The 14,075-nt window shown below is 40.4% G+C and overlaps 1 protein-coding gene across 1 annotated transcript in view; it reads right to left on the bottom strand.

Annotated features, from left to right (window-relative positions):
• LOC137802295 (sickle tail protein-like) overlaps positions 1-11,321 on the bottom strand; it is a 131,299-nt gene extending 119,978 nt beyond the window's left edge. The window contains exon 1 of the mRNA XM_068600095.1: positions 11,066-11,321. Coding sequence (XP_068456196.1) covers positions 11,066-11,321 — 256 coding nt within the window. The remainder of the gene's footprint in view (positions 1-11,065) is intronic.
• Positions 11,322-14,075: the final 2,754 nt, after the last annotated feature.

Raw genomic sequence — 14,075 nt, 5'->3', positions numbered from 1 at the left:
ATAGAAGGCGGACCAACTTCACGGAATCAGAAGAGTCCGCCAGTGTCTTGGTTTCTGCCCGATTGATTCATGGGAAGAAACGCTGGTATGATCAGTGGAGAGTGCACCTTCCACGGTGAACTCCCCAAAGAAGACCGGTGTATTTAATTTCTGTCATATTCATGTAATGTGCTTTAACTCTATAGAAAATAAACTGAATATTCACACTCCTCAATGCTGCAATCACAACGCACTTTACTTAAGTGAGTTTACACACCAGACCATTTGTGATAGTTTGCTTCGTTCCCAACCTCTTTTTTTAATGTTATGCTAAAATGGCTTAAGTTATAAAATTGTGTTGTGTATTACCTTCCTTAAGGTGCACTTTGGAGTTTTTAATGTAAAAGGGAATATTTCTGAGTTTGGCATACTGTGATATCCTTTACTATCTCAGGTTCAAACGGCACCATCTTTTCATTAAATCAATTGAGACGTTGTAAATGTTCCTCTCTTTGGATCTTGGCGGGTCATTTATGGGTGATAGTGGGTCCTGCAGCCAGATCAGTTGAATTTGTTGGACCACAATTCTCAACTGTGACAAGAAAAGCGTTGAACAAAGTTAATGTAATAATGTGCATTTAATCTTTGTCTTTGTTATTTTCTTCTGGTTTAAGTTTGATCTTTGAATGAGTAATATGGGTTTCTAAGCCGGAAATTAAATAGATTTATGTCATAGTAACAGAGGAATTAGCTTACATATATTTTATATTTTTAAAATATTTTTTATATATTATGTATAATATTTTCACACTTTAATAAACATTAATCAAATACAAATACAGTTATTTAACAATATGTTCGGTATTTATACAGTATTACAGTTACAACTGGTCCTTTGAGGGCGACCATAAAGCTGATGTGGCCTGGGGCAAAAATGAGTTTGACACCCCTGATATAGTGAGTTCTGAGATTTTTAGATTTTAATAAAATATTGCAAATGCTTTAGGAAATTTTGCTAGGACATTATTTATGTGGTTTTGAAGACCCGGAACACGCTGGAGGGATTATGTCTCCAAGCTGACATGGGAACGCCTTAGTATCCCCTAGAAAAATGTTGCGGATGAGAGGGAAGTCTATATTCATGGCGTGGTCCTGCTACCAAAGGGAAGTCTATATTCATGGCGTGGTCCTACTACCAAACGTAAGTACACATTTTTAACATTAATTTGTTTGCGTGTATTTATGGGTGCAATTTTGTTCTTTTCTTAATGTTATAAGAGAGTTGTTTGTGCTGCCCACAAAATGAAAGAACCAGGAACGGACAGCCAATATGTGGGTGCTGATGGCCACAGTATTTCTACCCCACTCAGAATTTCACATAGTTTAAATAAATATGAATTTAATCAGATAATATGATTTAGATGTCTGACTGGTCGTCACACTCCAATCAGTTAAATGTGACCTGCTTTTGGAGACTTTTCCATTATTTCGACCCCTGCTGCTCCATCTGGCAGAGGTTAGATTTCCTGTATTTCCATGTTACATTCTTGTTAGTTGGTTGATCTGGGTTGACCTGGTCAAGGAAGCGCGGGAAGTTGTTGTAACTAACAATTTGGTGACCCCGACATTAGTTGGTTGACCTGGTATTCTTGTAGAGGCTACCTACTCCATGCTTCCAATAATTGTACACGCTAACAATTTGGTGACCCCGACGTTAGTTGGTTGACCTGGTCAAGGAAAGATAAATACAACTGTTGAAGTCCGTTTCCCGGACTCCAGCCGAGGACTGGCGGCTGTTTGCAGGTGATAACCAGAGGCGCCTCATAAAGAACAGGTAAACAGACAACCTTTTGTTCAGTTGAATAGAATGTCAGTGATTGGATAAACTAAATTTTGTTGTCAAAGACATAATATGCCTCTGGCCATAGTTTAGAAATTGTTCTAAAACGGTTCCTGATCACATGTAAAGTACAGAGCACAGGTTTCCATTTTTTTTTTAAAGGGAAAGTGAACAAATGTCTGCAGGGAGGGATCCCAGGTAAAAAAAAAATATAGAGAGAGGTTAAATAGGACGGAGGTACGCTCTTTGGAGCTGCTGTAAGTCGACTCGAGTTCAGAAAGTCCATGTGCAATGTTCTACGTTGACTGGTGTCCGTAGGTACGATACCTTTGGCAACTGACCACTATATTCAAGGCACGTAGTGACGGGTTCCCCGTGTACGGTCAGTTTACCACATGGTGCGATGCCGCTGAAATAGGCGAGGTAAAATGACACAGGGAGAGATTTGTTGTTTTTCATACGCTGTGTGGGAAAGCACGGGAGGTGGTTTTCACGATCCCTGAAGTCCAAGTGTATCAGGAAACTGAGAATTCATCGGCTCAAGATGTTCGTCCATACTACATATCTGTGGGGTATTTGAGGGGAATAAACGGAAAATTATAGTCAAGGGTAAAACGAAGCACAGAGAAATAAAACAATATTGGTGAATCTATGTTTATAAGCCCCAGCGATCAAGCGCTGCAACTGTATGTTGCAGTAGAAGGTTCTCTTTCGAGTTCACTGGCATTGGGTATTGCATCCTTTCTCGTGGCTTCCAAGGATACGAGTGGTTAAAATATAAAATAAACTGTTAAATAGAAGTAATCATTGCGGACGGGTTGGTTTGTGTTTTACGAAGGGCTTGAAATCCGGACATGGACACGTGCCCTGTTTAAATAGCTACCGTTGGAGGTTATTATTAAAATAAGATTAGATATAAATCTGGAGGTGAGGAGGTAGACGGGTTCCCTGAAAGGGGCAGCTTTACTCAGAGTGTGTTTGGAGCAGAGAGAGCAGAGAAAAACATTAGAATATGAAGGGAAGTCAGAAAGAGAAAAGAAGAAATCTGACCCGTTTAAAGCGGACTGGAGGGGGTATGGAAGGTGGAGAGTGGAAGCAGAGAGTAGAGTGAGGAAAAGATTACAGAATGAGTTTAAAAATAAAATACTGACATTAGAAATGATTGGGGAAAACAATGCACTGCTAAACTGTATCTTTCTTTGTCCGAGGTACATGGTCGTGTGGATTCTGATTTAGACTTTATTACAAATTACAAATCTAAATCCTCCTCAAAACCATCCATCCAACCACCAGCCGAAAGAGGGAGAGAAAACCAAGTCTAGTTATCGCAAACTCGAGGATGCCCAGCAGACAATGTATGATGAGGGCATGGCATCCGGCGGGGCTGATAGACAACAAGACTACTAAAGACATGGACAGAGAGAAAGCTGCCAAGAGGACAGAGGCGGCCAAAGAGAAAATTGGGCCCAAAGACTCGTACAGATGGGGAAAGACTTTGACACACGAACCACAGACTTTTTACATGTGCGGCAGAACCGAGCATTGGATAAGGGACTGCCCGCTGGCTCCATGGAATGACATCAATGCTGGTGGGAGGATCCAGCTGAGAGGAGTGGGGGGGCGACGGGGTGGACCCGAGAGAAGAACCTTTTGACGCACAAACGCCTCCATGTAAGGTGAGCAAATTCTGATTTGGATTGTGACAAACTTGTGTATGCGGCACACACACACATTACAAACTAGTCAAACCCCCTAAAACCTCACATGAGATATATTTGAATTGAATTAAGGTTTTTTTGAAAAGACCATAAGTCATGTTAACTATCAAAGGTAAAGAACCCTAACAACGCTATTGGCTTGTACATTTGATGATTGCTGTCCTGAATGTAGCAATCATCAAATAGATTAGAGATACAGGGTTTGTGTATCGATGTATATTTGTTGGACAACGATATTGCCGATGTTTCTGTCTCTGTCTTGCAGACAGTCTGAGTTGTTCGAAGGGGAGTTTCTGCGTGTTTCCTTGGAATGAAGGAATGGAGTGAGGTCATGACTGGGTGCAAACGCTGACTCTGCTCTCTGGCTTCAGGCCTACAAAGGATGACGCGACCTATACAAACCAATTTAGTAATGCAAAGCTTATTTAGGTGTGCCTTTAGAAATATCTTCTGTTGATGATGTTGATGTTTTTCCCAGGCATGAAAATCCCTTACCTTTCGGCAAAATTTGCAGTTTTGAAACCAAAATAGGTGACCTACGTGAATCGTGTACATTCGATGAGGTTTTTGTTTTTAGGGGGGGGGGGGTGTTTATATTCAGTGAACTGCGAACAGATGTGCGTGCCAGAAGGGAGCGTGAATGCATGGTAATATAATATTTGATGGTATATCTAAGTTAAGTTACCCAGGAGCTCTGTTGACATAGACTTAGCTAACGTTAGCTATAGCTTGATGAATTGAGTCATTGAACACAGCAGGAGAGAATGCGACGTTAGCCAGCTTGGTAACACTCTGGTGGAAAGTTATTAGTTAACGCTTCCGTTAATGAGGAGGTAGATTCTGAGGTGAGGGACTGGGGGGTCAATCACACAGGAGGACGCGACGTCTTAAAGCGCAGCCGCTTAAAACACTCCTTGACGAAAACGCACCGGGCTTTTTTTTTTTTTTTGTTTGAAGAGAGTACAGCGAATACCTATCCGGGAGTTGTGTCTGGATGACGAGAGCTTTCAGTTGTACTTTTCGGCTGAGCAAGAGTCAGTTGTAAAGCTCTTTTACATGTGTCACTTTCACACGTTCATGCACGTTCACGACAATGTTTCTTTATGTTTAAATCATTGTTGAAGGTTTAGATGATAAAGTCTATTTTAAGGTCTTTCAACAATTAACTCGAAACATAAAGACCAAAAATTCAGACATAAGCCCTCTGTTTATCTGCCTGGGCTCTCCTCTGAAGATTCCCTCGCTTTGTGACACGTTTGTGACGCCACTTTCATGACGTGATCCATGTTTAACGACTTCCAACACATTAATATCAGTGCTCACATCAATTGCAACTGTGGATCAATGGTTTGCATGTCTGTCTTATAAGCAGCGGATCAGAGGTTGGAATCCCACCTCTGCTAATTTTAGTCCAATATATATATATATATATATATATATATATATATATATATATATATATATATATATATATATAGTTCTTCTTCTGTTGGACTGGACACCCTGGTGGGCCGGACTGGACCCCCTGGCGGGCCAAATCCAGCCCGAGGGCCGTATGTTTGACACCCCTGGTATAGTTAGTTGAATAATGTCACTCTGAAAGACAGCAAAATAGCACAGTGATAAAAGAGGGGACGGGATTTAGATTAAATTTAAATACTTTTAACTGTCCAATGCAGATTATAATTAATTAACGGGTCATTAATATTTAGAGTTGTCATCAAAGAAAATAAAAGTAACACTTAAGAGCAGAAAATAGAAATGTTTAGAACATCTTATATCTCTAGGATTTAAAATTTTGAGGAAAACATAAAATAATATGAGTATCAAAGTATTCAAATTAGTTGTTGATTAAGGGAATATAAAAAGAAGGGTTGTTTAGACATCGCTCTGTTGTTTAATCTGTTTTTCCAAACTCATTGTAAGTTACACTATGCTGATGGTTTTCCTCCCATGAATAATGGGGGAGGGATATAAAAGTGATTCTTATGTGTAATAAAGTCCATAATTCATGTTATTACAGTTTTTTTCTAGATACGGTCTAATAAAGAATAAATAATCCAATCAAATGTGTACAGGTAGAAAATCAACTAAATCAACAATTGGTTCCTATGATTGTTAATAACATAACTGTGTGATTGAATAGATTAGTTTAAATTGTTGTAATCATTGCTTGTTCCCACCTCATTCGATATAGATGGATCCGAAGAAGAGACCGACTTAGACCAACCCTTCCTGTACATATAACAAGCTAATGGTTGACCATATCCCATATAGACACACACATAGAAGGCGTGTGACAAGGTGATTTTATACTGTTTAGATTGTGCTATATTATGTGCTTAGAAAGTTATCCAGTGAGTGAGGGTTACAAATACGTAGTGACAATGGTTCTCTCGTAATATAAGTTCCTGGGTTTAGGTGGTTTTTAGCTTAGCTTTTTACATTATAACAAGTATAATGTGTATAACAGTTTCAAAGGTGTTAAAGATTTCCACTCTGATAAGTAACACACACACACACATAGTTACAACTAATATAGTCTTGTTGTTAGAGATTTCAACTCTGTTAAATAAATAACATATATAGTTGGTCATAACTGATATAGCCCATTGTATTTTACTGATATAGTTCATCTTGTTGTTAGAGATTTCCATCATTTGCTTTATATTATTGTGTAGGTTACATAATTAATTATGTAAAGAGAGGGATTCAAAATATAAATCTAAAATTTCTGTAGATGCTTTTCATATTCATGTCTAGTGAAGTTCAGGTTAGGTTAGCAAAGTCAGCAACCAATGTGCAGATGCAGCTGTATTCGTGTCTAGAAATGTCCGGTTCTCAAGGGAACTTTAGTCATACGCCTGCATTTCTTAATACACACACCTGTTTATCAGTATGTTGACAGGTTACAGAAGCAAACTGGACGTTGCACGTCCCTTTCTGTTAGAAAAGATGAGAACATGGGATTGTCCTCCTCTTGACAGATTAGAGTCAATTAAATGTTACTTTGCTTCTGATATGTTGGTGACTTAAAACCGTGTATTAAAGAGCCGAACTTCCGGCTATTCGGGGTTTTGTTTTAGACGGTCAACTTGCGCGTTGACTGGACGACTCCCTGATTTTGCAACTGCAGAGCTTGGTACTTTACCTGTGATTAAGGAAATAAATTACGAGAACGAGAGAAGTTGTCGAACAGAATTCTTCTGGAGGCTACACCAGGCTTCCAATAATTGTACACGCTAACAATGGCACAACATCCAAAATCCTCAATAAACTCCAATACATCCAGAACTCTGCTACCCATCTGATCACCCGCTCCTGCGATCACATCACCCCTGTTCTCCAGAATCTCCGTTGGCTCCCCATCCCACAACAGATTCAATACAAATCCTTCTCCTCACCCACAAATCCCTCCATAATCAGGAACTTTCCTATCTCACAGACCTGCTCCACCATCACACTCCATCTCGTCAGCTTCGCTTCTCATATGCCAACCTCCTGTCCTCCCCCAGAGGACCAAGCACCAGACACAGGGTGACAGAGCCTTCTCATAGCTGCCCCTCCCTCTGGAACTATCACCCCAAACTCATCAGACACTGCACTGACCTCTCCACATTCAAATTACAAATCAAAACCCACCTCTTCAGAACTGATTTTAATGTATGACTGTTTTCTATGTTCTTGTTTTTTTATTATTTATTTTGTTATCTTATTCATTTTATTTGTTCTATTTTATTTGTTTTATTGCGTATCTTTTAGGGTATTTTAAATGTTGTGTAAAGTGACATTGAGTATTATGAAAAGCGCTATATAAATTAAATGCATTATTATTTTTATTATAAATATATAATGCAATTGGGCAACTAGTAATTTAGGTGAATTATCCTTATAATAATCCCTTTGGAGGAAAAATACTATAAAAATCAACTTTCTTCAGTAAAAAAAATAAATCTGTTCTTCTAAATCTTTGTGTTTATAAAAAAGAAAAACAACTACGCTGTAATTGTGGTCAGCTTAAAATATAACATTTCATAAATACAATAAATAATAATTTGTTTATCTATATCACACCATAACTTTACTCGAGGGTGCACAGCAGTAGTGTTTGTACACTTACTCTGGACTCACCACGTCACCATCATCTTACTCTCCATTAGCATGACCCTCATGACATGTGCTGCATTATTTCAAACATGAAACATTGTAATTTGTAGATGTTGTAATGCATCAACATATGACTTAGACATTTAGCCTCATTATAACGTGTTACAGAAATGTCCTTAAAACTATAATAATTGTCTATTTTTGCAAATAGACGCACACACACATACATACACACACACACACACACAGCGCTGAAGGCTCTTCTGACTCATGGAAGCTATATTGGCTGACTGCATCAGTAGAGCGGGATTGTCTTGTAGCAGCAGGGAGGTGAAGCCTGAGCTCACTGTGCCTTTAGAGAGTACTAACAAAGAATTGTACAGTTGTGAGATTATGTGTTTTTATACAACATAAATACATGTTTTCAATAAGGGCTGCAACAACGAATCGATAAAAACGATAAAAATTGATTATTAAAAAAGTCGGCAACGAATTTTATTATCGATTTGTTGTGTCGCGCGATTCTTACCCCGCTCAATAAGTTGCGGAGATGTTTGAGTATTGAACAAAACAGTTGAGTGGAACAGTTGAGTGGAGCGGAGAGCAGCGGACTGGAAGTCTGCATAGTTGCATTGCGTGTACAATAACTTAACAGCTAAGCTAACCGTTGCCATTAGCTCGCTAGCTAGTCGTTCATTCCCCGTGTTTGAGCTGCGCTGTTGGGTTGGATAACGTCTTTGTTTTAAAATACCGTGGAGGCTTCAAAAGAAGCAACTCGTAAATATCTCCTCTGAGGTGCAGAACGCAGACCTGCTTTCAACAGTCCGATAAAATGTGGCATCATGCAGAGGAAGTGTTGCTGGGATTTGTAGTTTGGTATCTAATTAATAATCTTTGTTTAGGTAAACAAAGATTGTAAACACTCAATGTATCCGTTGATACATTGAGTGTTTACTTCTGGAATTCTCATCTCTTGTTCTCTGAGTTCTGAGTGTGTGTCTGTGATTGTGTGTCTGTGAGTCACAGTGTGTGTCTGTGAGTGTGCGTGTGTGTCTGTGAGTGTGCATGTCTGTTAGTGCGCGTGTTTGTGCAGGTGTGTGAGTGTGTGTGTGTGTGAGTCTGTGAGGGTGCATGTCTGTGAGTGTGTGTGTGTGTGTCTGTGTGTGTGTGTCTGTGAGTGTGCATGTGTGGAGAGAACGAGTTCTGACGTTCAAACAAATCCAGTTAAGTTTTCTGATTTGTATTTCTTTATTTTTTATGAATTCTTTATTGTTAAGATGTTTTGCACTGTGAATTTGCACTATCAGTTCTGTTTTTGTAATAAAAGGTTGCACATTAATGCTTTAAAATTATATATTTTTTTATCCGATTAATCGAAAAAATAATCGACCGATTAATTAATTATTAAAATAATCATTAGTTGCAGCCCTATTTTCAATATATATATTAGGACATTGTATGTACTGTATATATATGTGTGAAGAAAGTTGGCTTTTTGAGAATAATACAAATAAAATTTAAGTAGTGTAAAAGCACTTTGAGTGGTCAAAAGAGAAAGACGTTCACAACCCTTAACATGATGCTAATGTAGAGTGAATAGACAGCTAACATTAAGCTAATGTAGTAGAGCAAACACAGAACTAACATGGAGCTGACAAATTTACCATAAACCATAAACCACGATCTAACAATTCATTTCTAACATTTACTTCATTTTAAAGATGTCCTGCACACTTCACATGTTTTGGAGCTATACATTAAATGATATGACTCTACTGTGATGAAACGTATCAATGCAGGTGTTAATATTGACATTTATTTTCAAATGTATAAAGCTCGTTATTTCAGGATGCAAACAGCTCCTACTGTATTAAATCCTCCCTGAACCTCGCATGGCAATGCTGACATTGAGCTGACCGGTTTGGACTTATCTATGTCATAATGTATCTAAAAATAGAATAGATAGAATAGCACTTCCCAACCCCCTCTCTGCTCCTTGCCCACTTTCAAGCATTTTTCAAATGGAATTGGAGTTACAGTTTAAGGAACCCATGGAGAATTGTGATGCAAATGTAAGATGAAGATAAGCTATGCCGTCAATGTCTCCCTTATGAATCCAAGAGAACACAGGTGGAGCAGCACAGCCTCTACACATGAACACCATAGTATATGACATTAACATTCAGTAATGCATATACACCACAGTGCACACCCAGAAATATTGCATGATGTCCTACAAGCCACAACGTTAATAACACACATATGCACAAACATCCTATATCTTAATGTTCAGTTTGATTGATAGTGGAACTAAGAAACATTTGACCCGTTCAACTTGGTAACCTCTGCCTGAAGTTGTACTCTTTGTGAGCAATGTACTGATGGACAGAGAAAGTTTTAAGACACAGCTACCTTCCTCACTGTCTCCTCGAATATCTTATAGAGGTTGAAGCAGCGTGCCTATCAGTTTTACATTCTTTGTGATCAAACTCGTTTGTGTCGCCTCAAACGCGTCTGTTGTGTCGCCCGCTAGAAAAGTTGCATGCATTTGAGTTTGCATGTAATCTGGTCGCATTTGGTGTGAACACATCATTAGGGTTCGAGAGACGTGAACACGCACCGTGGGTCCAAGATATCCTATTTTACAGATATTACTGGTTATATTATTCCATAGCTCAAAAACACCAATATTGACAATTTGTATAATTAATATTGTTATAATTTGTATTATTAATATGATATATATATATATATATATATATATATATATATATATATATATATATATGTGTATATATATGTATATATATATATATATATATATATATATATATATATATATATATATATATATATATATATATATATGTGTGTATTTTATTTATTTATTGGTGGCTCAAGATGGGCCCTCTATTGTCCGGCCGCTATTGCTATATACATTATAATGTATAATGTAACAGGGCTTTATGTAAACACTCACTTGAAGTGAAAATAAAAGTAATAATGGCACAATTACTGCTGCACACAGCAGTAACACTGACACTGGATCACACTTCATGCATGACAGCAGCTAATTCAGCCTGTCAGCTGCAGACTCTGATCATTGAGGACACAATGAATGCCTTTCTAACTGCATTTAAAATGGTGAAAGACTAATTTAAGTATTTGTATGTTAAAAACATACCTGAATAAAAATAATGTGAGGCAGAAAGCATGAATAAATGTGTGAATGTCATCACGCTGCGTTCACATATTGTTTATGGTGAATGGATGAAAGATGAAAATTACTTTTTTGTCTTCTGACCACTCAAAGGGTTTTATACTTCAAATCAACATTCACACAAATACAGTCATGGTGCCACTGTCTCTCATCACAATCTACACGAAACGACAGATGTTCTGACCTGGAGAAGGACGTTACCTTTGCTGGAGTTATTTCTTGTATGCTCAGCAGGTTGGTCCTCTGGGGCTGAAAATTCTTGCCCTAATCCGGTTGAGGAAGCCTGGCTCTGAGCTGGTATGGTTCTCTGGAACAGGTTCCCCTCACTGCCTGCCCTCATCAGCCTCTCTCCAATCCGCAGCATGCATGAGCGATTACCCTGCGGCTCCTTTCTCAAGCTGGGGCTCTTAGAACCCGCTGATCCAGGTCGACTCAGACGTGAGGAGGATTTGGACATCTTCCCCGCTGGTTAGATACTTCAGGGTTAGTCTGGGTCCCTCGTTCCTCCTTTCTGTACTGCTGTGTGCTCTTTGATCTTTCTCCTTCTACTGCTCTCCTTTCAGTCCTTCCAGTTTTTTTGCCTGCTTTTCTTCTCTCTCTTTTCTTCCTCTCATGTAAAGAGGGCTGATGAAGAAGTGTATTCCGTCTGTCAGGTTTTGTCATCTGAATGTATTTTTTCTTTTTGTTTTTGGAACATTGAGAAGGATTGTCTTGACTCTGTCTTCTTCAGCTCTGGGCGGAGAAGGGGGGGGGGGGGGGGTTTAAAAGGAAACAACGCACCTCAGACTCTTTTTTTTTTGCCCTGAGATATTGGTTGTGTGGCATGTGAGCGTGTGAAAACATGAAAAAACGTGTGTCACACGGCGAAACAGTGAGAGTTGGCAGACACATCAGTATTGATCAATGTTTGTTTGCGGCTACCTCAGGGTCCACAAGGTGTTTTGACACCAGGTCAGAGCGTGCCTAGGGAGGGGCGTTGCTGGCCCGGCTGTGCCTGCGGGGGCCACCGGTGGCGGGGGTGAAAATGCGAGGTAAACAAATACTTTCTGTTTCCTCTTCTGAGCCTATGCATGTCACGTGAAAAATGATCCAAAGATCCGTACTGAAGACGCAGTCATAATGAACGAATCATTACTGTTTAGCTGGCGACCAGTGCTGAGCCTATGCCGATTCGTTTATCAGATGAACGAATCGTGACTGTGTCTTTGGATCAATGTTTCGTTCCTCTGCCAAACGACTCGTCGGATCAATGATTCGTTCTTCTGCCGGATATGAGTCTCCGGCAGAAGAACAAATCATTGATCCAAAGACACGGTCAGGACTCCTGACCGTGTCTTCGTGTTCACCTCTGCTTTCGTTCATCTGCCGCATACGGGTCTTTGGATCCGTTTTCCACGTGACCTGCATAGGCTCAGTACTAGGAAACAGAAATGATACGTTCATTTCCCAACCCGGTCTTTGTATGAGTCTTTGGATCCTTTGGAGCCACGAGAACATGAACAAATCTTTTTTTTGAGAAGACTCATTACTCTTGAGTCCTTGTAAGGATTTGTTCATTTTGAACGAATCGTTCACGAACGACACATCACTACTGTCTTCTCTCTCTCCACCGGTTAAACACGGGGACTGCTACCTGGTGCTGTCCTACTCACTCTGAGTGAGGTGGAATGGCAGGGCCTGTCAAAACCTAGAAGCTAGAATCTCAGGACATACTGATGAACCCTTTCCCACAGAGGTATATGTGATCTGGTGAGTGAAATGTTGATTATGTTACAATTTGTTTTATATTTGCAGTCGTATTTAATCATAAACCAACCACAGCACTGTTGTTACTGGTGCACCTGGGGCTGCCGGTGCTTCTACTCGCGGGGAGAGGTTGCTGCCTGTGTAATGACATGTCTACACTGTGCAGGATCAGTGTGGCGGTTTTGTTGATAGATTTGGACAACATACATTTTTGTTGACCCGACGGGTTGTGCCCCTTGCTGTGCTGCCCCTCGTCGGGTGCATCTCCTCCACTGTCGAGGACTGCTCTAGGTTGGCTTGGAAAGGCTCGGGCCAAAGGTGGCACGCTGGCTGCGGTTGCGTGCTTTAGAGTGCCTGTGCCCGGACCTCACCGTTTCTTGGGGCTGTGAAATATGTGTTTGTAGTCTCTCCCTGCCAGTGGTGTTGAACGGGGCGCACTGTCCTTAATTGCGTCGCCAGGGCGGGGACGGGGATGCCACGTAAATGCCGTCAGGGGTCTGCGGCGATGTTGGCAACCCACCCGACCCATCTTGAAACACGGACCAAGGAGTCCGCACGCGCGAGTCAGATGGTCTCTGAAACCTTGTTGCTCAATAAAAGTGAGGGGCGGTGCCTGTGACGCGCACCTCGCTGGTCCGCGGGTCAGTCCCCTCGCCGCGTATGCTCGTGGTGGAGCCATGTGGCCGAACAGACTGTATGAGTGTGTCGGTGTGACACTTTTTTTTTGGCTGCGCATCACAGCTGGCCATTGTGGCCATGGTGTTGACAGTCCAACACCATGGCCCACCACTGACTAGCAGTTATTTATTTTAGAGAGGATTCACAAATGCAGGCCCAGCAGTCTGTTTTATATTTCTGAACATGCATATTGTGTAAATATTTTTTTATGTATAGTAATGTGGTGGGGGGGCAAGGTTCAGCTCAGCTGCAGAGGGGGAGGAGCGGCTCAGGAAACAGGTCCCAGAGATTCTGAGGCCCACGCCTTCAGAACTTCAATATAGGTACACTGTCACCACTCTGCGTCGCTTGAGACCACCGTCACCCTGGCGGACCTGGCGGTTCATCCTTGTGGTCAAGGAGACAGCAATTGTGGGCCGGCTCTCCAACACCCTCCCCCGGACCGGTAAGAATGCAGGGGTGTAGGCAATGGTAGATTTTGTTGTAGAATACTTAGTTTACTTGACTTCCTTCAATAAAGTGTTTTCAGAACATATATATATATATATATATATATATATATATATATATATATATATATATATATATATATATATATATATATGATTATTTGTAGAAGTTACAAAGCAAGACATAATGTACAATAGACCTTACAAATAAGGAGTGAATGTCATGTTGTCGTCCTGCAGCTCCCCTGTGTTTCCACTGTTTCCCTGTCCTCTTGTCTCCTGTCTGTCTGATAAAGAGGCGTGTCTTCCCCGGCTCCTCCTCCTGGTCAGTGCGGCTG

The sequence above is a fragment of the Clinocottus analis genome, unplaced genomic scaffold, assembly GCF_023055335.1.
Source record: "Clinocottus analis isolate CAN_PGR_092001 unplaced genomic scaffold, fCliAna1.0.p SCAF_11, whole genome shotgun sequence".
Taxonomy (NCBI): domain Eukaryota; kingdom Metazoa; phylum Chordata; class Actinopteri; order Perciformes; family Cottidae; genus Clinocottus; species Clinocottus analis.
Note: the sequence above shows the minus strand (reverse complement) of the source record. Positions and strands in the feature narration are given on the sequence as shown.